The 23403-nt window shown below is 42.0% G+C and overlaps 1 protein-coding gene across 2 annotated transcripts in view; it reads right to left on the reverse strand.

Moving 5' to 3' along the window:
• The window catches only part of antxr2a (ANTXR cell adhesion molecule 2a), a 235052-nt gene that overhangs the window by 206263 nt on the left and 5386 nt on the right, over positions 1-23403 (reverse strand). For both annotated transcript variants that reach the window (XM_043696278.2, XM_087985795.1), the window contains exon 4: positions 5441-5522. In XM_043696278.2, coding sequence (XP_043552213.1) covers positions 5441-5522 — 82 coding nt within the window. The remainder of the gene's footprint in view (positions 1-5440; positions 5523-23403) is intronic.

Below are 23403 nucleotides of genomic sequence, written 5' to 3' on the forward strand. Positions count from 1 at the left end.
TCGATTGGGAGGCGAATGTGATATTCACTACACCAGAGGAACACAGCATGGACACTGACCTGATACAGGGTCAGTGCTATCCCACATCACAGAATGGTTTGGAGGAAATGGTTATGTTTTATTGCATTCAACTTTAACACAGCTCACCCCTGCCAAAGTTTGCCTTAATAACCAGTCAGCACAAGTGGCATAGGTAGGATACGAAACCACACCGCCTTAGAGGCTGGAAGTTAACTTCAGGTCTTAGACCGTGCGGCCACACGACCAAACAGCTTAAGATAGCTTAAATACATGTTAATTATGTATGCATAACTTAAAGCATATAATTTACAGGCCTCATCTTTCAGCCCTGTCAATTCTCCTCCACATTCTCCATGGTCAAATTTTCTCTTCACACCTACTCTTCTGGGATTTGGATCAAATTCCATAAATAGCTATTCCTCATGAGCAAGTCTCAGTTGCAGACATCACCAAGCCATGCGGACCATGGGAGTACCACAACCAGACAAGACCCTGTCCTTATCCATTAGAAATGCACATTCATTTCCAGCAAAATGCCAGAAAAAAGGCTACTGGAGAGTGAAGAAAGCCCGAATTATCTAAGCTTTATCTTCCAACTGGCAGTTGCTGTGAATGTTTGGTACCAAAAGTTGTCGTAAATACAATAAAGCAGCACTGACATTTGAAAATAGTAAGAAAGAATAAAGGAAATCTATCAAAATATTGGTTGACAATTTATCTGCTATGTTTGTGATTTTATGGTATGCATTATTTTTTATTCCTGTCGGGGTTGTAGACATTGCTGACGGGGCCAGCATTGACTGACATCCCCAATTACCCTTCAGAAGGTGGTGGTGAGCTGGCATCTTGAATGCCTGCAGTCCATTTCATGTAGACCCAGAATGCCATTAGGAAGGGAGAGACAGGATTTTGACCCAATGACAGCAAAAGAACAGTAGCTTATTCCCAAATCAGGATGGTGAGTCGTTTAGAGGGGAACTGTACTGTATAACAACAAAAAAAATGATTTAGGGTCAGAGTATGATAAGTAAAGGTACAGTAGAAGACTTCAGATCTTGTGTCACACAGCGTACAGTGGGTGGGAAGTGTCAGATGTTCCTTGTTGTGTGGATGACCATATCTACAGGAAATGCCCACAGTTTGGCCACCTTGAGTGCTGGGTTTCAGAGCCTGAGCGCCAGCTGTAGGCACATCAGTACATTCACAAGTCTCAGAGTAATGTGAAAATGTGTAGTTAGACGTGGTCACTATGTAGCTTAAGAGGGATGAGGCTCTGCAAGAAGACTTCAGGGAGCTAGATAAAGGATTAAAAAGCAGACCTCAAAGGTTGTGATCCTGCCTCACAGTACTAGGGGCCTGGGTTCAATTCCGCCCTCAGACATACTGTCTGTGTGGAGTTTACTCATTCTCTCTGTATGCTCCGGTTTCCTGCCAATGTCCAAAGATATGCAGGTTAAGTGGATTGGCCAGGCTAAATTGCTCATAGAGTCCAGGGATGTGTGACTAGATGGGAAATGCAGGGTTACAGGGATAGGATAAAGGGGTGAGTCTGAGTAGGATGCTCTTTGAAGAGTCAGTGTCAACTTGATGGGCTGAAAGGCCTGCTTCTACAGGGATTCTACGACCGGTCAGTTACCCTTGTACTTCCATGTGGTAGACATCATAGATTTGGAAAGTGCTGTTGAAGAAGCCTTCGTGAGTTAATTGCGTAGATAGTACATACTATTTTCACAGCATGCCAATGGTGAAGACATTGAATAATTAAAATTATACATGCACTGCTGATCATGGAAATGACTTTCTCCTGAATGACGTTGAACACCTTGAGTGTTGTTGGGACCACAATCATCCAGGCAAGTAGAGAGCATTCCATCAGTATCCTGAATTCTGGATCATGGGCAGAATTTGGGGAGTCAGAAGATGAGTTCCTTGAGGTAGAGTTCCCACTTCAGACTTTCTCCTGTGGCTACAGTATTCAAATAGCTTGTTAGTTTAAGTCTCTGGTCAATGGTACGCCACAGATGTCGATGATGGTGTTTCCAGTAAGGGTAATATCATTGAATGTCAAGGAGACGTGGTTAAGTTCTTTCCTGTTGGAGATGCTCATTGCCTGGTAATTCTGTATCATAAATGTCAAGCCTGAATATTGCCCAGGACTTGCCAAATATGAGCATGGACTGAGGCTGAGGAGTTGCAAATGGCAAACATCCCTCTTCTGACCATATGATGGAGGGGAGATCATTCATGAGCAGCTGATGAAGATGGGCCTACCATCAGGAATTCTTGCCATGGCCCCCTGAGATAAAATGAATGGCCAACAATCACAACCACGCCTTCTTCCTTTCTGCTCAGTATGACCTCAACCAATGGACAGTTTTTCCCTATTCCCACTGACTTTGGATTTGCTAGGGTCTCTTGATGCAATACTCAATTAAAAGCTAGCTTGATATCAAGGGCAGTCACTCTTGCCTTCTCTCTTGATTCTGCTAAGTGCTGCAAAATGCAACGAACTAACTATGAAAAACTGATCAAGCTAAAGAGGTTGGGTTAACTGGTAATGATATTATCTTTACATAAACATATTCTAATAGAGTTTGAGTTATTAGGGGAGTCTGAATAGGCTGGGACTTGTTTTACTGGAGCATAGGAGTTTGAGGGTTGACTTTATAGAGGTTTATAAAATCATGAGGAATATCGATAAGATGAATAGCAAAGTTTTTGTTCGTAGTGTAGGGAAGTTGAAAACCAGAAAGTGTAATTTTAAGGTGAAAGGAGAAAGGTTTAGATGGGACCTGAGAAGCAACGTTTTCACACACAGGCTGGTTCATACGTTGAATGAACAGCCAAAGGAAGAGGCGAATGCAGGTACAGTTATAACATTGAAAAGACATTTGGACAGGTACATGAATAGGAAAGGTTTAGTGGGATAAGGGCCAAGAACAGGCAAGTGGGACTAGTTTAGTTTGAGAACCTTGATCAGCATGGACGAGTTGAATTAAAGGTTCTTTTTCCAAGCTATATGACTCTATGATGATATTTTATTCCTCATGTCTCCAGCCTGAGCTTAGAGATAGCAAAACTGTCTGAGTGGATGTGAGCGCAAGATCTCAGCTAATTTCTTGTGCAGCACTGAGGCTCTGCTGCACTGTCAGAGGTGACACCATTTAGATGAGATATTAAAACCAAACGCTATCTATCCTCCCAGATGCTGTAAAAGATCCCATGGCATTACATTCTGCCTGGAGTCCTGGCTGATAATAATCCAAGAACCAACATGATTCACAACAGATTATCACATTGAAGGTTGTGGCATCTTGTCGTGTGCCAATGGACCACCACATTTGCAACATAAGGACAATTTCAAAAGCACTTCATTGACTGCAAAGCACTTTGGAGCACATTATATAGCATCAAGTTATTTACTTTCTCATATAAAAAGATTTAATCCATCAACCTTACACTTTCCAGCAGCACAGATTGGATAATTCACGAATGCTATGACTTTAGCATAATCTCGAGCTCTAGGATAAAATTTAGACCATGTCAAATCTTGCCAATCTAGTGATAGGAGGCTTCCTAATGACCTCCTCAGGAGACAGACACGGGCTGCAACTGACAGGGTGCCCTTCGTTGTTCAGTACTTCCCAGGGGCTGGAAAATTACGCCATGTTCTTCGTGACCTGCAACACATTATCAATGAGGATGAGCACCTCACCAAGACCTTCCCCACACCTCCACTACTTGCCTTTAAACAACCGCCAAACCTCAAACAGATCATTGTTCGTAGCAAACTGCCCGGCTCTCAGGACAACTCCATACAGCCCTGTCACGGTGGACGCTGCAAAACGTGTCAGATTGTGGACATAGATACCACTATTACGCGTGGGAACACCTCCCACCGTGTACATGGCAGGTACTCATGTGACTCAGCCAACATTGTCTATCTTATATGTTGCAGGCAGGGATGCCCAGAGGCATGGTACATTGGGGAAACCGAGCAAAGGCTACGACAACGGATGAATGGGCACCGCACAACAATCAACAGACAGGAGGGTTCCCTCCCAGTTGGGGAACACTTCAGTGGTCCAGGACATTCAGCCTCGGACCTTCGGGTGACCATCCTCAAAGGTGGACTTCGGGACAGGCAGCAGAGGAAAGTGGCCGAGCAGAGGCTGATAGCTAAGTTCGGTACCCATAGGGAGGGCCTCAACCGGGACCTTGGGTTCACGTCACATTACAGGTGATCACCATTGCACTACACACACACACACACACACACACACGGACACAGATACACACAGACGCGAACACAGACACCCACACACACCCTTATAGACACACAGACTCCCACACATGCACCCCCTCACAGACTTAAGACACTCTGCACTCACTACACACACACACTTTCTCACACTCACAACCCCCCACCCCAGACACACACACACACAGACAGACAAAGACCCACATGCGCACATATATTTTGTGTGGTGAATTTTTTTGGTACTTTCAGAGTTACATTGCACTTTGCTCAAAAACCACATACATTCATGTAGAACTCTGAGCTCAAAAACTGCATGAATTTATGTAAAACTCTGTTATCTCACTTTTTAGATTGGAATCAATCTAAACATCAGGTCATAGACAGAGAACACAGGGGGCTAACACCTTCAACATATTGTCTAGCTATCACCATTGTTAACAGCTAACCCGAGAATGCAACTTTAAAAAAAAAGGTTTTGTGACTTACACATGAAAGAAGTGAAACTATCACTGTATACTAACAGATGAAAGGCTTAACAGACAATCAATTTTTCAATGTATAATTTCAGTTACATCACACTGCAAATTTTTGCTATAAATTCTGTGTTACGATTGAGCCCTCCACAACCACCTGATGAAGGAGCATCGCTCCGAAAGCTAGTGTGCTTCCAATTAAACCTGTTGGACTATAACCTGGTGTTGTGTGATTTTTAACTAGTTAATAGAGAACCAACTTGCTGGGATATCACAAGTAAATAGGTGACACTTGTCACTTTCTGCTTAATTTCTCAAGGCCACACTTTGATCAATCACGGACAAAATTTAGACAAAGCTTGGATATTAACTTTCAGTCATCATTTCATGGTGCATTCTCCATGCTACCTATTAACCAGCACTTGCCAAACAACCAGCAATCTCCTATCATACATTGTTTTCCCTTCAACTTGGCATTCTTACAAATTATCCTGATTAGTGCAAAGCTTCATGACAATAGGCTTTGACCAAGTGCAACTTCTTTAAGCAATACCAAAGTTCGAAATGACTGAGATCCCATTTGATTTGTTTTGAATAGAATATTTAGTGCACATCACATTTCAAGAAGAAATAGGTTTTCACAACTCCAAACACTACCAAATAAAGAAAAAAAACAAAAACTTACCTCTTGTATACCCAGATGCATATAAGTATCACCTGCTGGAATGACATTTTTGAGGGCAAGAAGACCAGCATTGATTTGATTCCTATAACAATAAAGGATAAACATTCCAAGTGTCAATGCTTGGCTATCAGAAACAATTTACTTCAGTCATAGGAAAAATAATAACATAGTCTCAGTCAGCTGAGTAATTAAAAATATTTAAACAAAATCACAGGACTTCTAGAAATGAGAATCACTGGAGAAGTTAGATTTACATCATGTCGAAATGGGTTGGGTGAAAGAATTCCTTTTGGAGTCAGCTGCACAGCCTATTTAAAACTAGGTTATTTTCACTATGTCAAGAAGTTCCTACTGCCTTTGTTAACTCACATTGCAAAATTATCCATCATCCAATGCAAATGAGTAAATAATTTACAATTTCACTCTGAAACTGCACAAATGTCAGCTGTGGGAAATTCACGATAATGTCAGGCAATACTGAGGCTGGGATAAAGATACATTGTTAAAGAGTAGGGAAATCCTTGAAGTATGTCTAAAATTGTTGTGTGTAACCTGGGATGTCCTGATGTTGAGCCTGAGCACATTTCACTTCTTAGCAATGGCATCCTTTTCATTAACAAAGTACCAAACAAACATTTAATCCTGGCTCCAAACTCTAAACATTTTAAAGTTGTGAAACGAAATACACTAAACCACCAGACTGATCGTGCAACCCTTGAATATCTTATGCCCATTCTTGAAGTAGAACAGAAAATTAATCCTGTACTTCACATTTTTGTGTGATTTCCCCATGCACTAGTGTATGATCTTTATTGTTTAATGACACGCACAGCCTAGCGCCTTGCAAGATATAAAGGTAAATACTAATTTAGTTAATTGTTCTGTTCTGCCAATTTCTGTAGTTGATTAATTAAGTACATTGAGTGAATTATATTGCTGCCACCACAAAATGCTGTTGTCAAGCAGTACATCACTAACCAAGATGAATCACTGCACAATGTTTTGGTTTATTCATATAAAAATTATGTAATCAGACAAGCACATACTTCATTATGTTTTTTTTTCATTAGTGTTCAAATAGACTGATATAGCCCAAATAAATTGGGGTAAAGTAATTTGTGATGTTTAGTAACCAATTCTGTTCACTCTGTAATAGTGGTATCTATGTCCACAATCTAGTACTAGATTCAGAATAACTGAACTCCAAATCACATGTAACATAGTATCATAGGCTCATATAAACATAGAAACAGACCCTTTGGTTCAACCAGTCCATGCTGAACATAATCGCAAACTAAACTAATCCCACCTGCCTGCTCCTGGTCCATGTCCCTCCAAACCCCTTCCTATTCATGTACTTAGCCAAATGTCTTTTAAAAGTTGTAATTGTGGGGGATCCAAGATGGCCGTGTCCTGTTAGGATCGCATTTGCTGGGCTCCACACTGCAACACCGACCCGACAGTAAAGTGTTTGGGATGGGTCCTGGCCCTGTGAGTAAAAACACACTAAAGGAGCTAGAACCCTGAAAAAAAAATCTACTCCCTTTGTCCTTGCAGCTGGAGAATGCCGAAGAAAGGAGGATAGTCACTGGGACCATGGCCAAGGCCCAGCCCTCTGAAGCAGCAGGCTTGCTTACTCACCAGACCCTGGTTGCGGAACTGACCAAATCTCAAGGTCCTGGGGAGGCAGATCCAGGAGAAAAACCAAGGAGAAGCTGGCTCCTGTATCTGCTATGCTGCAAAACCTGGGAAAAAGGGCCGATGAGCTCGGGCTGCAGGTGTAGAAGCAGAGACTGACTCCTCTAAGAGCCAGAATGAAGCCCTGGAAACACAGGTCCATGGTCTGTTGGATCTAGTAGACGATTTTGAAAACAGGGCAGAAGAAAAACCTGTGTTTTGTTGGCATACTGGAGGGGTCAGAAGGTGAGTGGTTGGTGAAATTCTTCGAGAAGTGGTTCCCGGATTTCCTTGGTTTGGGGGTTGAGAAGGGAAGGATAACAATTGAAAGAGCCCATTGGATCACAGCACTAAAGCCACGTGTGGATCAGCACCCATGTCCTGTCCGAGTGAAGTTTCATTATAATAAAGACAAGCAGGGGGTGATGGAAGCCTCTAGAGCCCAGGGGAGGGATTCGATGGCGTTGTTACGTGGCGGCTCCAGGGTCTTTTTTTTTTTAAAGACTTCTTAGCGGCAGTGGTCCAGAAGAGGAAGTCCTACGATGGCATCAAGTGGAGATTTAGAAAGCTTGGGATCCAGTATTCTTTTAGATATCCAGCAGTGCTTCGGATCAATCATAATGGATCGATACATTTGTTCGACTCGCCAGAGAAAACAAAGAACTTTGTGGACACATCGACTTAAGTCAAACAGCCAAATAGGCATAGAGGACAGGGCTGTTCGGGGTTGCTCTTCTTTAAAATGTACTTGATGGAGTCTCCTTTCTGGTAATAAGTTCCATGAAATGATGTCTTTAATCTCTAAGTTATGTTAAGATATGGGTGACATATTTACTTTAGTTTACTTGTTGAGAGTACTAACCTTACTTTTGGGCGTTTGTTTTTCTCTACCGTGTGGTCAGTGTATGTGGCGCGACCCTAGCTGGTAGGAGTTGAGAGGGTAGTTGGGATGGATACGAGGGTTGTTCGATGTGTACATACCCCCTTTGAATGGGGGTGAATTCCTCCAATCAGCATCTTTGGCGATTTTTTGTTTTTCTGTTTTTGCTGTACATAGTTTTTGTGAGTTTCGCAGATTTGTTGGCTGTAGTTATTTCAGTCTGTGTAGTTTCAGGTTTTGTGGATTCTTTTGCATTAAAGCTCAACAATCTGTAGTTCAGCTTCTTCCTCTCTGGAGTCTAAATGGTGCTATAGAAGGTTATGGCTAAGGATGTGTGTAAGTGATGCACCTGGAATATTAAGGAGAGTCACTCACTTGTCAAGAGGAAGAAGGTACTTTCCAGCCTTAAAAAGGAGAGGGTGGATGTTACCTTATTACAAGAAACACACTTGGATGATGCAGAGCATTTGAAGCTGCAACAAGAATGGGTTTGACGGGTTTATTTTTCAACTTTCAATACAAGGAGTAGAGGGGTGGCCATTTTAGTTAGAAAAAGTCTCCCATTTAAGTTATTAGAGTGTATTAAAGACACAAACAGGAGATTTGTAATCCTTAAAGCTTTGATACATGGGGAAGAATATGGGATCTTAAATGTTTACTTTCCCTTGGTCCACCCCCTTAAATTCTTGACAGACCCGCTTTCTAGACTGGTTAACCTTGCATGTCAACATATCATCGTAGGAGGGGATTTCAACTGTCTCATAGACCCTACGGTAGACAGATTGCCCAAAGGCCCGCCAATATCTTCTTTGCGATCGAAACAATTAAGGGATCTGTGCGCTGAATTGGAGTTGGTAGATGTTTGGAGGCACCTTCACCCTACTGGCAGCGATTTGACATTCCTTTCGAACCCACATAAATGCCATACCAGGATCGATCTTTTTCTGACCCCCGCAGCATATCTGGGCTTCTTGGCGTCATGTACAATTGGCAATATCACTATTTCCGATATCGCCAGAGTGTATTTAATGGTTAAGAGTAAGGATGCTGTGGTAGCTCTAGGTATTGACGACTGGACCCCTTCATCCTCAAGGATAGTCAGGGCTTTTTTAGACATTAATTCAGGCTCGGCCAGTAGCCCATCCATCCTTTGGGGAACAGCTAAAGCCTATGCTAGGGGGTTAGTTATTTCCTATACAGCCAGTAAGAAGCAACAGGCGGGTGAGCAGCAATACTTGGTTGAGGCGCATCTGAAAGTAGCTGAAAAGGCACATTTTGACAGGCCCTCACTGGTTTCACAGCACTTCGATGCATGCTGAATTCCATGCTTTTATGGACAGCCAAGAGAGAGGTTACATTTGCAAGTCAAAGGCTGTTTGAGCATGAGGATAAGCTGGGCAAGTACCTAGCATATCTTGCAAGGAAAAAAAAGAGTGCCCATCAGACCATTACCTCGATCAGAGAGGACACTGGAAATTTGACGTACGATTCTAAAAGGATTAATGCAGCATTCGGAAATTTTACTCTGAATTAAACCAATCTGAAAGCTGTGAGAGTGGGCGGGTTAAGATGGAGTCTTTTTTTAAGAATTTGGATCTTCTGGGAGTGAGCTCTGAACAAGAGTCTCTCCTCAATGCCCCATTGTCACAGCAAGAGGTGCAGGAGGCGGTGAGGCAGCTCCAGAATGGGAAGACGCCGGGTCCCGACAGGCTCCCCAGTGAGTTCTATTTTCTAAGTATATTGTCAGGGCCGATGCTTAATATGTTTAATGACTCATATAGTTGTGGCCTCCGCCCACCATCTCTGAGAGAGGCGAACACCTCTCTCATTCTTAAAAAGTAAGGCGCCGGAGGACTGTGCTTCCTATAGACCCATTTCACTCCTGAATGTTGACTTCGAAATCTTATCCAAGACTCCGGTGTTAAGGCTAGAAACTGTACTGCCGTCCATCATTAAGGAGGATAAGACAGGGTTCGTTAAAGGTGGCAGATCGATGGATAATGTCAGGACATTATTTAACATGATCCCAGTATGTCAACAGCAATCAGTATACCTATTGATGATCTCCTTGATGTGGAAAAGGTGTTTGACAGGGTTGAGTGGTCATATCGTTTTCATACTTCAAACTGGTTTGGCCTGGGAAAGCATTTCGTCAAGTGGGTGGAGGATTTCTATAATGATCCTCTTGCTGTGGTCCTCACCAATGGTGTACGATCAAGCAATTTTAATATTTATTGGGGCAGTCAACAAGGTTGTCCCTTGTCACCACTGCTTTTCACATTGGTGATTGAATGACTGGCGGAGGCAGTGCACAGGGATCCCAATATAACTGCTCCAGAAGTGGGGACGAAGTCACATAAGATCACACTGTACGCTGATGATGTTCTTGTCTTCTTATCAAACCCAGCAGTCTCAGTGCCACACCCGATATAAAGCATCAATCTATTTGGTAGCTTCTCATATAATAAGATCAATTTTGCGAAGCCAGAGGCCGAGCCCATGGGTGGTTTTCCGAGACTGTCTGATCCTGCGGGCGGATCTCGGTTCCCTTTTAGATGGTCGCAGGAGGGCTTTCTCTACTTCGGTACATTTATTACTCCCTTTATTTTTTCAGCTATTTAAAACCAAATTTTGCCCATTATTCGACAGAATCAAACAGGACCTTCATAGATGGAAGGCACTACCGATCTCTTGGTTAGGGCGGATAGCCCTCATTAAAATGAACATTCTGCCCTGCCTGTTGTATCCTATGCGAATGCTACCTCTGCTTTTTACTAAGCAAATATTTAGAAGACCGAGTGGCTGGTTTAGCTCTTTTATCTGGTATCACAAGCTGCCTCTAACTAAATTGACTAAATTGCAGTTCCCTTAAAGACTGGGAGGAGTGGGCCTCCCAGGTATCAAAAACTATTAGTTAAGTTCATTGCTTTCTTACATGAATGATTGGGCCCAGGGGGACCGTCACTCACTTTGGTTGGATATCGAAACATCTCAGGCAAGATGCCGCCTTATTAGCCTGCTGATCTTAGACAACATGAGAACAGTTAAGGAATACTGCTATAGCCCAATAGTCATCAATACTGTCAAGTCATGGACAGCAATTCATCAGGGTGAGGGCAATATTGCCAAAACATCATTTTTGACACCCATACTTGGTAAGCCGGGCTTTCAGCCGGGGATGATGGACTCTGGGTTTAAACGATGGGCAGCTCAGGTTTGATGTCCTTTGACCAGTTGGCTCAGAAATATGAATTGCTTAGTAGGGATCTCTTTCATTTCTTTCAAATTAGAAACCTCATACAAAAAGAGAGCACACTTCTAACTGACCCTAATAGGTCCGACATGGAGAAGAGGGTGTTGAGTGCTGAGGATACTAGGACTTATAACAGCACACAAACCAACGGCCACTCTCAGACAACAACTCACCCGAACGAAGGACCCGATACCCAGCATGAGCAAAACCAAGGTAGTGTACAAAATCCCATGCAAGGACTGCACAAAACACTACATAGGACAAACAGGAAGACAGCTAACGATCCACATTCATGAACACCAACTCACCACGAAACGACACAACCAGCTATCCTTAGTAGCCATACACGCAGATGACAAGCAACATGAGTTCGACTGGGACAACATTACTATTATGGGACAAGCCAAACAGAGAACAGCCAGGGAATTCCTAGAGGCATGGCACTCATCCACAGATTCAATCAATAAGCACATAGAACTGGACCCAATATACCGACCACTGCAATGGACAGCTGGAACTGACAACCGGAAGCGGCAGATTCAAACCACTACAAATGCCGGAGGAAAGATCACCGAAGCAATTCACAGGAGGCTCCCAAGCACTGAGGATGTCACCTAGACAGGGGACGAAACGTCTGCAACACAAATTCCCAGCTCGGCAAACAGAACCACAACATACATTATCTGTTAGCAATGCTTATTATCTATTGGGAGAAGGTCCCTCGGACGAGACCAAATGGCTCTGTAAGGTATGAGAGAGGGAGTTGGATACTGAGATCGCTTCTGAAATATGGGAAGATACCTGGGAAAATGCAAGAAGGATCTTGATTTACAACAGGATCCACGCTTTGGAATTGAAGATTCTCTACAGGGTCCACCTGGCCCCAGACCACCTCACTAAAATGAAAGTGGAAGCACCTCCAATTTGTCCTAAAGGTAAAATATGCATGGGCATGGTTAATCATTTTCTTTGGCCCTGCCACAAACTGCAGGCATATTGGAGAGCTGTAGTAGGTGAAATAGAGAAGGCCTTGGGCAGAGGTGGAGATGGACCCGGTATCTCTTCTTCTTGGCTTTGTTAATGCACTTTTATTAGATGCACACAAAAAAATAGCTTTTCAGTATCCTCACTTTTTGTGCCAGAAAGAACATTCTATTAGGGTGGGTTTTGGAAAATTCTCCAGGGCTGGCATAAGCTAGTCATGGAGCACATCCCCTTGGACTCTCTTATGAATATGGTGCACCATAAAACTGAAAATTTCTATAAGATGTGGCAGCCCTTTTTGAACTACGTTTTTGGGTACAGATTTACTCACCAGGCTAATAAGAGCATTTATATAGCCTTGGCAATTCTATGTAATGAGCCTGGTATCTAGAGGGGAGGAACTACAAACATATGAATACATATAAACTTACGCACTCAATGATAGAGGGCTATTGCTTTGTTTTGCTGAGCTGTGTTATGGTTATGATCATTATTATTATTGTTGTTAAGGCTTTCTTCTTTAGCTTAGTTATTAGTTGATATTTATTTATGTAATTAGCAAGTTTGTTTTAATATTAGTTTGAATTGTTTGGTTTTGCATTTGCTGTAATATTCAAAAGGAAAAAAAAATCCTTTTATTTTAAATAAAAGTATTTTTTTTTAAAAGTTGTAATTGCACCCACATCCACCACTTCCTCAGAAGTTCAATCCACACGCGAACCACCTTTTGTGTAAAAATGTGCCCCTTATGTCTTTTTTAAATTGCACTCCTTTTACCTTAAAAATGTGTCCCCAGTCCTAAAATCCTCCAACCCAGGGAAAACACAAACACCATTAACCCTATCTGTATCATTCATTATTTCATAAACTTCTATCAGATCACCTCTCAACCTCCTATGCTCCAGTGAAAAAAATCTCAGCCTATTCAGCTTTTCTTTATAATTCAAATCTTCTATACTTCTTCAAAGTCCAAAACAATTTCCCAATTATAGTTCAGCAATGCTAAAATACTCCTTACCAATGAATATAGTATCATCATGAAACTCATATTTAAGGTTGGTAAGTTATGGGGAGGTAAAAACGAGGACTGCAGATGCTGGAAACCAGAGTCTGGATCAGAGTGGTGCTGGAAAAGCACAGCAGGTCAGGCAGCATCCAAGGAGCAGGAAAATCGATGTTTCAGGCAAAAGCCCTTCATCAGGAATAGAGGCAGGGAGTCTGCGGGGTGGAGAGATAAATGACAGGGGGGTGGGGGTGGGGAGAAAGTAGCATAGAGTACAATAGGTGAATGGGGGTGCGAATGGAGGTGATAGGTCAGAGAGGAGTGTGGAGTGGATAGGTGGAAAGGAAGATAGGCAGGTAGGACAGGTCATGGGGGCGGTGCTGAGCTGGAAAGTTGGAACTGGGCTAAGGTGGCGAGGGGGGAAATGAGGAAACTGGTGAAGTCCACATTGATGCCCTGGGGTTGAAGTGTTCCGAGGCGGTGGAGGAGGCCCAGGACCTGGATGTCTTCAGCAGAGTGGAGGGGGAGTTGAAATGTTGGGCCACACGGCGATGTGGTTGATTGGTGCGGGTGTCCCGGCGATGTTCCCTAAAGCGCTCTGCTAGGAGGCGTCCAATCTCCCTAACATACAGAAGGCCTCATCAGGAGCAACGGATACAATAAATGATATTGGTGGATGTGCAGGTAAAACTTTCATGGATGTGGAGGGCTCCATTAGGGCCTTGGATGGAGGTGAGGGAGGAGGAGTGGGCGCAGGTTTTGCAATTCCTGTGGTGGCAGCGAAAGATGCCAGGACAGGAGGGTGGGTTGTCGGGGAGCGTGGACCTAACCAGGTGGTCACGGAGATTACAGGGAGGCAATAGCCTAGTGGTGTTATCGACGGACCTGTTAATCCAGAAACCTAGATAATATTCTGTGGTCCTCGCTTCGAATCCCGCCATGGCAGATGGTGGAATTTGAATTCAGTAATCTCTGGAATTAAGAATCTGATGATGACCATGAATCCACTGTTGATTGGTGGAAAAAAATCATCTAGTTCACTAACGTCCTTTAGGAAAGTAAACTGTCATCCTTATCCAGTCTGGTCTATAAGTGACTCCAAACCCACAGCAAATTTGGCTGACTTTTAACTGCCCTCTGGGAATTTAGGGATTGGCAATAAATGCTAGCTGAGCCAGTGATGCCCACATCCTGTGAATGAATTAAAAATAAATTTAACACTAAGCAATTAGTGACATAACAATGCTTGACATCCAGACCCTGCCACAAAACTCCCAGAAAGTAAACCTACAAAAATATCCAGTATTATTTTCAAGACTACAAATTTGTGTTTTATTGTTCCCACAGTCTCTTCTATTGGGTACTGCAGCTTGCCTAATACTATTAACGGTGCCAAGTGAATATCCACCAATAAACTTATGGTTCAAAAATTAACACTATTTCTGGCACTGGCCATTTCTAAATGTTCAGGACATCCAACTACAGACAGACACCGACAGCACTCAAATGTCCTGTTTTTCTCAAGAAATTTGTGGATAGCTAATACAAGTCATTCATCCTTGGCAAGTAATTTCCAACAGCGCAGCTGGGAGAAATCATTCTCCAAAAGATCCTTCCCACACAGAAGGAACTGAACATCATAATAGATAAACTATAGAGTCATATAGTATGGAAACAGGCCCTTCGGTCCAACCAGTCCATGTATCATCCCAAACCGTCCAACATAATCCCAAACTAAACTGGTCCCCACTGCCTGCTCTAGCCCATATCCCTCCAAACATTTCTTATTCATGTACTTTTCAGAATGTCTTTTAAAAGTTGTAATTGTACCTACATCCATCACTTCCCCACAAAAGTTCTTTCCACATGCAAACTACTCTCTGTGTAAAAATAATTGTCCCTGGTGTCTTTTTTAAATCTTTTTCCTCTCATCTTAAAAATATGCCCACGAGTCTTGAAATTCCACATCCTAGAGAATTGACAACTAACCTTAACTCTATCTATGCCTCTCATTATTTTAAACTTCTATCAGCTCACCTCTCAACCTCCTACGCTCCTGTGAAAAATGTCCCAGCCTATCCAGCCTTGCTTTATAACTCGAGCCTTCCATATCTGGCAATATCCTGGTAGATCTCTTCTGAGCCCTATCCAGCTGATAATATCCAGTTCTGGGCGACCAGAACTGGACGCAGTATTCCAGAAGAGGCCTCATAAATATCCTGTACAACCGCAACATGACTTCCCAACTCCAATGCTCAAAGGACTGAGCAATATTGGTGGGCAGCACGGTGGCACAGTGATTAGCACTGCTGCCTCACAGCGCCAGAGACCTGGGTTCAATTCCCGCCTCAGGCGACCGACTGTGTGGAGTTTGCACATTCTCCCAGTGTCTGCGTGGGTTTCCTCCGGGTGCTCCGGTTTCCTCCCCCAGTCCAAAAATGTGCAGGTTAGGTGAATTGGCGTTAGGTGCAGGGGTGGGTGTAGGGGAATGGGTCTGGGTGGGTGCGTTTCGGCGGGTCGGTGTGGACTTGTTGGGCTGGGGGGCCTGTTTCCACACTGTAAGTAATCTAATCAATAAAGGCAAGCATGCCAAATGCCTTTTTGACCACCCTGTCTACGTTATAAAGAATTATAAACCTGCACCCCTAGTTCCCTCTGTTCTGCAACATTACCCAAGGCCCTAACATTACTTAGATAAGCCCTATCCTTGATTGTTGTAGCAAAATGCAATTCCTCACATTTATCCAGATTAAACTTCATCTGCCATTTTTCAGCCCATTGACCTATTTGATCAAGATCTCTTTATAATCGGAGAAAACCTTCTTCACTGTCCACTATTCTGGGATGGTCACAAACTTACTAACCATGCCTTTAAACTCTCATCCAGTTTCTACCAGTCATGCTGCAGGATTTTATAGTGAGGGGTATCTGTAATGTTCAACATTTAATCTCTGGAGAGGTGAACTCATTGAAATGAAATGGTTCTGAAGGGACTTGTCAGGCTAGTCACTGAGAGGTTGCTTCTGCTGGCAGGGGAACATAGAACATGAAGGCACAGTCTCTGTGATAAAGGGCCAATCCTCTAGACCTGAAAGGGAAACAGATTCAGGGGGTTGTAAAACTTTGGAATTCTCTAACTTAAGCGATTGTGAAAGCTCCATTGTTGAATATATTTAAGGCCGATTTTGGGTCACTCGAAGAACTAAGGGATATAGAAGGTAGGCAGGAAAGTGGAGTTGATGCTCAAGAAGAAGCATGATCAGAATGAATGTTGCAACAATAGGCATGCAGTCTCCTCCTGCTCCTACTCATTGTGGTAATCAATAATTAGCAGTCAAATCGGTGCTCACTCATAATATTCAATTCCCAGTCATTTTAGGGATGTACCCCTATTCACATCGAGTCTTAGGTTACTGCTGAAAAGAATCAATGCAGTGTTATCTGATCTTCGTTCAGGTTGGTTACCAAGACAATTTTATTACTTCATTTCCACGCATACAGCAAAAAAAAAGCTTTGATTTGCACCCTTTTGTTTGAAGAACTTTTGTCTATTCCAAGGCTTTCTCGCATCAGGATTTCAGCAGAATGCATTTGATTTACTCAACTTTACAGTTGAAAAGTATAAATGACATTACATAAATCTGATAAATTGGCCAATAATTTATATTTCTAAAATTAATAGCTTCAAAGCTAAGTTAGTGTTCTCCATTATCCCTCAGGCCATCTCAAATGCAAAGCTTCTCAAACACAACTGAGTCATGTTTTTAAACTATATTGTCAAACTGAGCATTGGCAGTGCTGAACAATCAAACACAAGCCATCTCAATTAGTATAAAACTCTCTTAAATCAAATGCAGCATGGTTACTTGTAGGATAAAGCTCGTTATATTGTGCCAAGTAATGTTTCAATCCAAAGCATGGAAAACCTGCCCTTCCTTTTCCCACACTAGCATTCCTGTGGCCATTTGCTGACGCTGTGAATTTACTGCCAGCTATTACTGAAGTGGAGACCATTTGCTTTTTTCTTCCTATGGACTTGTGTCCACTTGAAACTTAATTTGGAACGGTTGCTTAATATACCCTACAATTAATATCCTTTACAGTTAGAGAAGCATTTACAAACAGCTCACTTCAACTTTTCAATTACAAACAAACTCATTAAAATTTTCAGCATTCCTTGGAGCCACAGATGACCAGTTTCATAATGATGCTTAAATAAGCTGCTTAAATCAGCTCCTTTAATAAACACAGACTCTTGAAAGCATCAGAGAAACACCTTTCAAAGAAATAAGAGGGAATAATTGCAACCTCCCCAATTGCTTGGATACTGGCAGATTAGTTTTGCAGCCTGCCTAATTTTACACTCCATGTAAGCAAGGAGAGTAACTTGTGTGCAGGCAGTCCCACCAGCTTTCTTCCAATGAGAAATTACCCCAAACAATATACAGATTTATTGAAAACTAACACAGGAGAGCTTCAAGAAGTGTAATGTGCTGGTTTGATATCAGGTAAATCATTGTGTGCAAAGGAGAAGGAACAATAAACAAATAGGAGAAAATCAAGAAAAGCATTAAGAAGTGGAATTTAATGTAAATTTGTCCTGTTTTTGCCAAAGTTTCATGTATTCTGTTGTTTCCAAGTGAATTCAGTCTGTGTACATCATTCCACATATGCACTTAAAACCAGCTGCAACAGCTGACTGCAAATGATATCTTTGAAAAGAATTGTGTACAAAACTTGGTTATCTTGATTGATGGACTCTTCCTTTGATACTGAACTCACTTGAAGTCTTACTTGGCAGATTCAAATCATACAGATTATTGAATGAGTTGCATAATAAAAGAAATCTGTAATGAACTTCTGAATCAGAGAATTTCATAACACACAATGAGATCCTAAGCCCACACCACAGTGAAGATAACCTTAACAATGACAGACTTTAAACATAACCTTGATGGTCTTAAACAGAGCAGCCACTATTATACTCAAAGCAAGCGATATAATGTCTATGCATGATCAGTGTGTGATCATTTCTGTATCTATAACTAAAACTATTCATTTCTATGAAATCTCCAAAGATGGTACTAATTGTGTTACATATAAAATAACGTCAATTAATGTACTGATGTGTCTATACCTGGCAAATAAGAGTTAAATTACGCTTTACAGCTGCTCATGATCTCATTTGATGAATTTGCGGTATGATTTAAACTTGCGTATGTTGAAGGCTGCAAGAACAAATTAGTTTAGGAATTATATATGAAACCCTAAACAGTAAATTCAATCCAGTTTTCAGCTGTGCATTGTTAAAACTGAGGGACAGTTGGGAAAGAAGAGTATTCAGGCACGCTAACAAATACAAGTCACAGTGGAATTTCCAATACAATATTTTGTATACATCATGTAGGATTCAAATATCAGAGCAATGCTACACATTCCCATTGCAGGAAGGATATTAGAATGATTAGAAAGAGCTTAATGAAAAACTGACGAGAATAAAAATATTAGAAATGACAGACTATATTATGAAAGGAGGCTGAACAAATTGGGGACTTATTCTTTCGTTAAAACAGAGAATGTTAACGAGAATCTGACAGACATTTTCAAAATATTGGAATGTTCAGATTCAGTAAATAGTAAATCATTGTTGTACCTGCACCCCGCCCCCCCCGCCGCCCCCCACAACCCCATTCAAAACACACACACTCACAAACTCACATACACAAGCTTGGGGTTCTTCATCAGGTGGTTGTTAAGGCAGAGGTTAATATAATTTACTTATATCATAATAAATATTGCTAACAGTTATTTTATTAGATAGTGGAATTCCTAGAATAAGGACAGAGATGCAGATGCAGAATGGGAATCGTGCCCATAACATGATGGTCACTAGGGCCTGAAATATGCCAACTCCTTGCCCCACCCCAATCCCATATCCATAATTGAATAAGGGTGTAGGTTTGCTCGCTGAGCTGTAGGTTTGATATCCAGACATTTCATTACCTGGCTAGGTAACATCATCAGTGGCGACCTCCAAGTGAAGCGAAGCTGTTGTCTCCTGCTTTCTATTTATATGTTTGTCCTGGATGGGGTTCCTGGGGTTTGTGGTGATGTCATTTTCTGTTCGTTTTCTGAGGGGTTGATAGATGGTATCTAGATTTATGTGTTTGTTTATGGTGTTGTGGTTGGAGTGCCAGGCCTTCTAGAAATTCTCTGGCATTTCTTTGCTTAGCCTGTCCCAGGATAGATGTGTTGTCCCAGTTGAAATGGTGTTTTTTTTCCCTCCGTGTGTAGGGCTACGAGGGAGAGAGGGTCGTGTCTTTTTGTGGCTAGCTGGTGTTCGTGTATCCTGGTGGCTAACTTTCTTCCTGCTTGTCCTTCGTAGTGTTTGTGGCAGTCCTTGCATGGAATTTTGTAGATGACATTGGTTTTGTCCATGGGTTGTACTGGGTCTTTTAAGTTTGTTAGTTTTTGTTTGAGAGTGTTGGTGGGTTTGTGTGCTACTAGGATTCCGAGGGGCCTTAGTTGTCTGGCTGTCATTTCTGAAACTTCTTTGATGTATGGTAAGGTGGTTAGGGTTTTTGGCTGTGTTTGGTCTGCTTGTCGTGGGTTTGTTCTTGAGGAATCTGCGGACTGTATTTTTTTTTGAGTATCTGTTCTTCTTGAATACGTATATGGGTACTCAAAAACCTCAGCCTGAGCTACAAACCTTCACAAACCTTGCAATAATTGAATAAATTGTAAGCATTGTTCACATTATTTATTGTCAGCTTGTCACACAGGTTGGGATGTGGGGGTGTTTAACACTGTACATTGTTATCCAATTTGAAATCAACATACACTTCTTAAAGGGAATATACACTTTGACTGCATCCAGGCATCAATCATGATTATTGGAAAAGGGTATAACTGAAGAAGCTGCGAAGTACCCTGTGCTCCCCGTTTCGTGAGCTGCATTCGATGTATTGGATAAAGGACAAGAGCAGGAGCAGAAACATCGACCAATCATCAGGTATCATTCCGAATTCCAGACAAATAATCTGATAGGACTGAGGGGGGGGGGGGGTAAGCACATGGGGATGCTCTTAGCATTAGTTTACTGGAACCAAGGCAAGGGGATAGCGTGAACTAGAAAGCAGCTCACCAAAGTGAGGTCTCATGGCCTATGACGGATACCAACCTGTATTTCATGGGAGAGATGAATATGGCCTTCTCTCAGGATGACCCTACACCTGTTCCCCACCAGTTTCTCAACCTATGGGTGTCAGAAAGTTAAGCCAAATGGCAATGACCAAACCTAAGAGCAATACATCCGTTGATAGATCCTGAATGGCCAAAGCCGTTCAAGGGTCCAGTCATGAAGATGTGACCTGAGTACAAAAAGGTTCCACACCTGTGAATATTGTAGCACAAATGTAGAATAGCCACAGCCTGGATTGGGAACACGCACTTGCTTTATTCATGTCCGGTGGCTGCAAACTTGTTGGACATTCATTTAAAAGCCCTCCACTGTTGTCAGGGTGCTTAGATAATTACTTATGTGCATTCTTTAACAATTAATGACATGCAGAAAACTGGCTGTGGCATTAAACCCCATTGCCCTCTCTCCCTGACTGTCCTCACTCATCATGCATTTGATATAAATCCTGGCCATCGTGCATAGTGCATTGTGACCTTCACTAATGTATCATTTCACATTGTTCAAGAGATCCCTTACACGTCTTTGGTACAACCCAGAACACAGCTGGAAGCATAAACATTGAGAGCTGCTGTCACTTTCAGAGCAATTGGCATTGATGCCTGGTGCAGTTCATGCTGCATATGGGTACAGTATGTCACCATGTCCCCTGAGGTGAAGCTTGCTCAGGCAGTGGCTCTCTGACATCAGCATGTAAAGTATTCTGTTCTTGCACACTTTTGGATACACCACTTGCCTGCATTTGCCTTTTCTTTTTGCTTCCCCACTGCTGGTGGACCTCTCTGTTTATTGTTGTGCATCTCTCTGTTTATCAGCATTGTTCATCCATTCCAACACACTAGGTAGGGTGCAGAATGTCCATTTCATCTAGGATTGTCCCTTTCGACACAGGCTGCATTCTCAAGTCTGAAATTCCACTTTAAGGGGTGGCTCCTCTGCACTTCACCTGCATGCACCCTCTTTAAATGTATATCCTTCTTGTTCAGCATTGTGAGCTTGCTTCCAGAGGTTACATCTCTCAGTCAGTAAACTCTGCACTTTACACAGCAAAAAGCTTCCAAAGACCTACAGATCCCGGTGATTCACACCATCACATGTCTAATGCACAGTCAAGGCCATTCCAAGGAACTTACCAGCTTTCAATGGGTGGGCTACTGAAGCGACAGGAGACTGGTGTGGCTTTCGTTACATGAGGGAGGCAGTCTGTCCTTTAAGCAAATTGTTTGCAAATAGGTTTTAAGTTGGTCTTTATTCATGATAATTAAGGTTGCTGTTGCTAACAGCTGAGCTCCTCTGGCAGACTGTTCCCTTGTCAAGTTAAACACAATCCACTTCCCCACCAGTTGGAGTTGGAGGCCTGACGTCTCCCACCAATCTCCTCTGCCTGAGAACTCACGACATATTAGGGTGATCAGAATTGAGACTATTAGTTCAAAGGAAATTTAATGGGTACTTGATGGAAATAAACTTGCTGGGATTGACAAGGGGAATGAGACTCTCTAACGCTCCCTCACACTGGTTTCCATCTCTGCCTATCCTTTCATTCCTTTTCACCCTATTCCCTGTCATCAGCATATATACCACCTTTTTCCAGGAACTCTATGTATCTGTGTGCGTGTGTTTTCTATTGTGTGGAGGCTGAAATGTTAAGCCTCCTGAGAGGCTTAAGCCCAGCTGAGAGCTAGCATGGACTTGAAGAGTCGTATAGACTCCTTCAATGTCATAACAAATCTATAGCACCACAGAAATAGAATGGTGCAAAGAGATTGCAAGCAAACTTTCAAAAGGCAATGATATCATACACAAGAGGAATATTTTCTGAGGTGATGGGGATTACGTTGGAACAACTGCTTGCACAAGCATGATGGGCAATGCCTTCTGTTCATGCTGCACATTGCTGTAATTCTAAGATCCTACTGATGGCCCCACAATTAGATAAGATTCCAGTTCCCCGTCCATGTCATTATCAGTTTGCATTTGCATCAGGTTACAATGTGAATAACAGAGTCCAGGTTGTGGAATGAAGACTACCACATGTCATAAGATGACATGTTCCAGCCCAATGTCATTAACTGACTCTTAAATTTGTTGCATGTCACCTCAAGGGATGCCAATTGTTTGCCACAATAACTGTGGAATAGTGCAGAAAATTGCAGTGCAAAATTTGACTCCCTGGCACCCAGAGAGTGCTGTTTGTACACAGATTATGTATGAAACTCCATAGCTTTAGTTGATGAATTTGGCCTATTACAAGCAATATGAGGCAAACATACTGTAAATTTAATGACCGTGCCATAGATTTTATGATTATTATTCGTAACCTGATCAATACTTATCTCACATATCCCACAACCCAATCTGTTCACTCAGTGAAACTCAAGTTGCAAGAGTTTCAAACTGCCAAACTGCTATATTCATTAAATTCTCACATCTGGGAACTTTATATTTTATATATATATAATATATAACATATACATTTCCCTCAAAGAAAATCTTTAGATTTCTGATTCGCAAATACTATTCTGGTGACATTGAAGCTTTCTCAAATAATTCCTTTCAACAATGAATGCAGCATACTGGAATTCATTAAAAAAAAGGTGCCCTAATGTAATACCTAAAGCTGATTTTCGCAACAGCATTTGCTGTTAATATACACTACATCGATTTTGTAATTACTATCTTGATGCCAAAAACTTACTAAACATTTGGTAAATTAGCTGTGTTATTTTCTTGGCCAATCGAGTTTAAGCCAGATTAATTAAACTGAATCTGTTCCAACATTGCACAATCTCAAATGGTACTCCTATTGGGATGTATTAAAAAAAAACTATCCTAACAAAAAGAACGCAACTGCTTTGAGTTAAATCTGGATGTTAAATTAATCATTTATTAGCATCCAGTGTCCATAGATTCTAAACAGTATCGATAAAATTTTGATTTCCTCAATTTTTTTCTCAACTTAAGTAAG

This window comes from Chiloscyllium plagiosum, unplaced genomic scaffold (assembly GCF_037043375.1).
Source record: "Chiloscyllium plagiosum isolate Xiang-an unplaced genomic scaffold, Cpla_swu_hap1 HiC_scaffold_1, whole genome shotgun sequence".
Lineage (NCBI taxonomy): Eukaryota > Metazoa > Chordata > Chondrichthyes > Orectolobiformes > Hemiscylliidae > Chiloscyllium > Chiloscyllium plagiosum.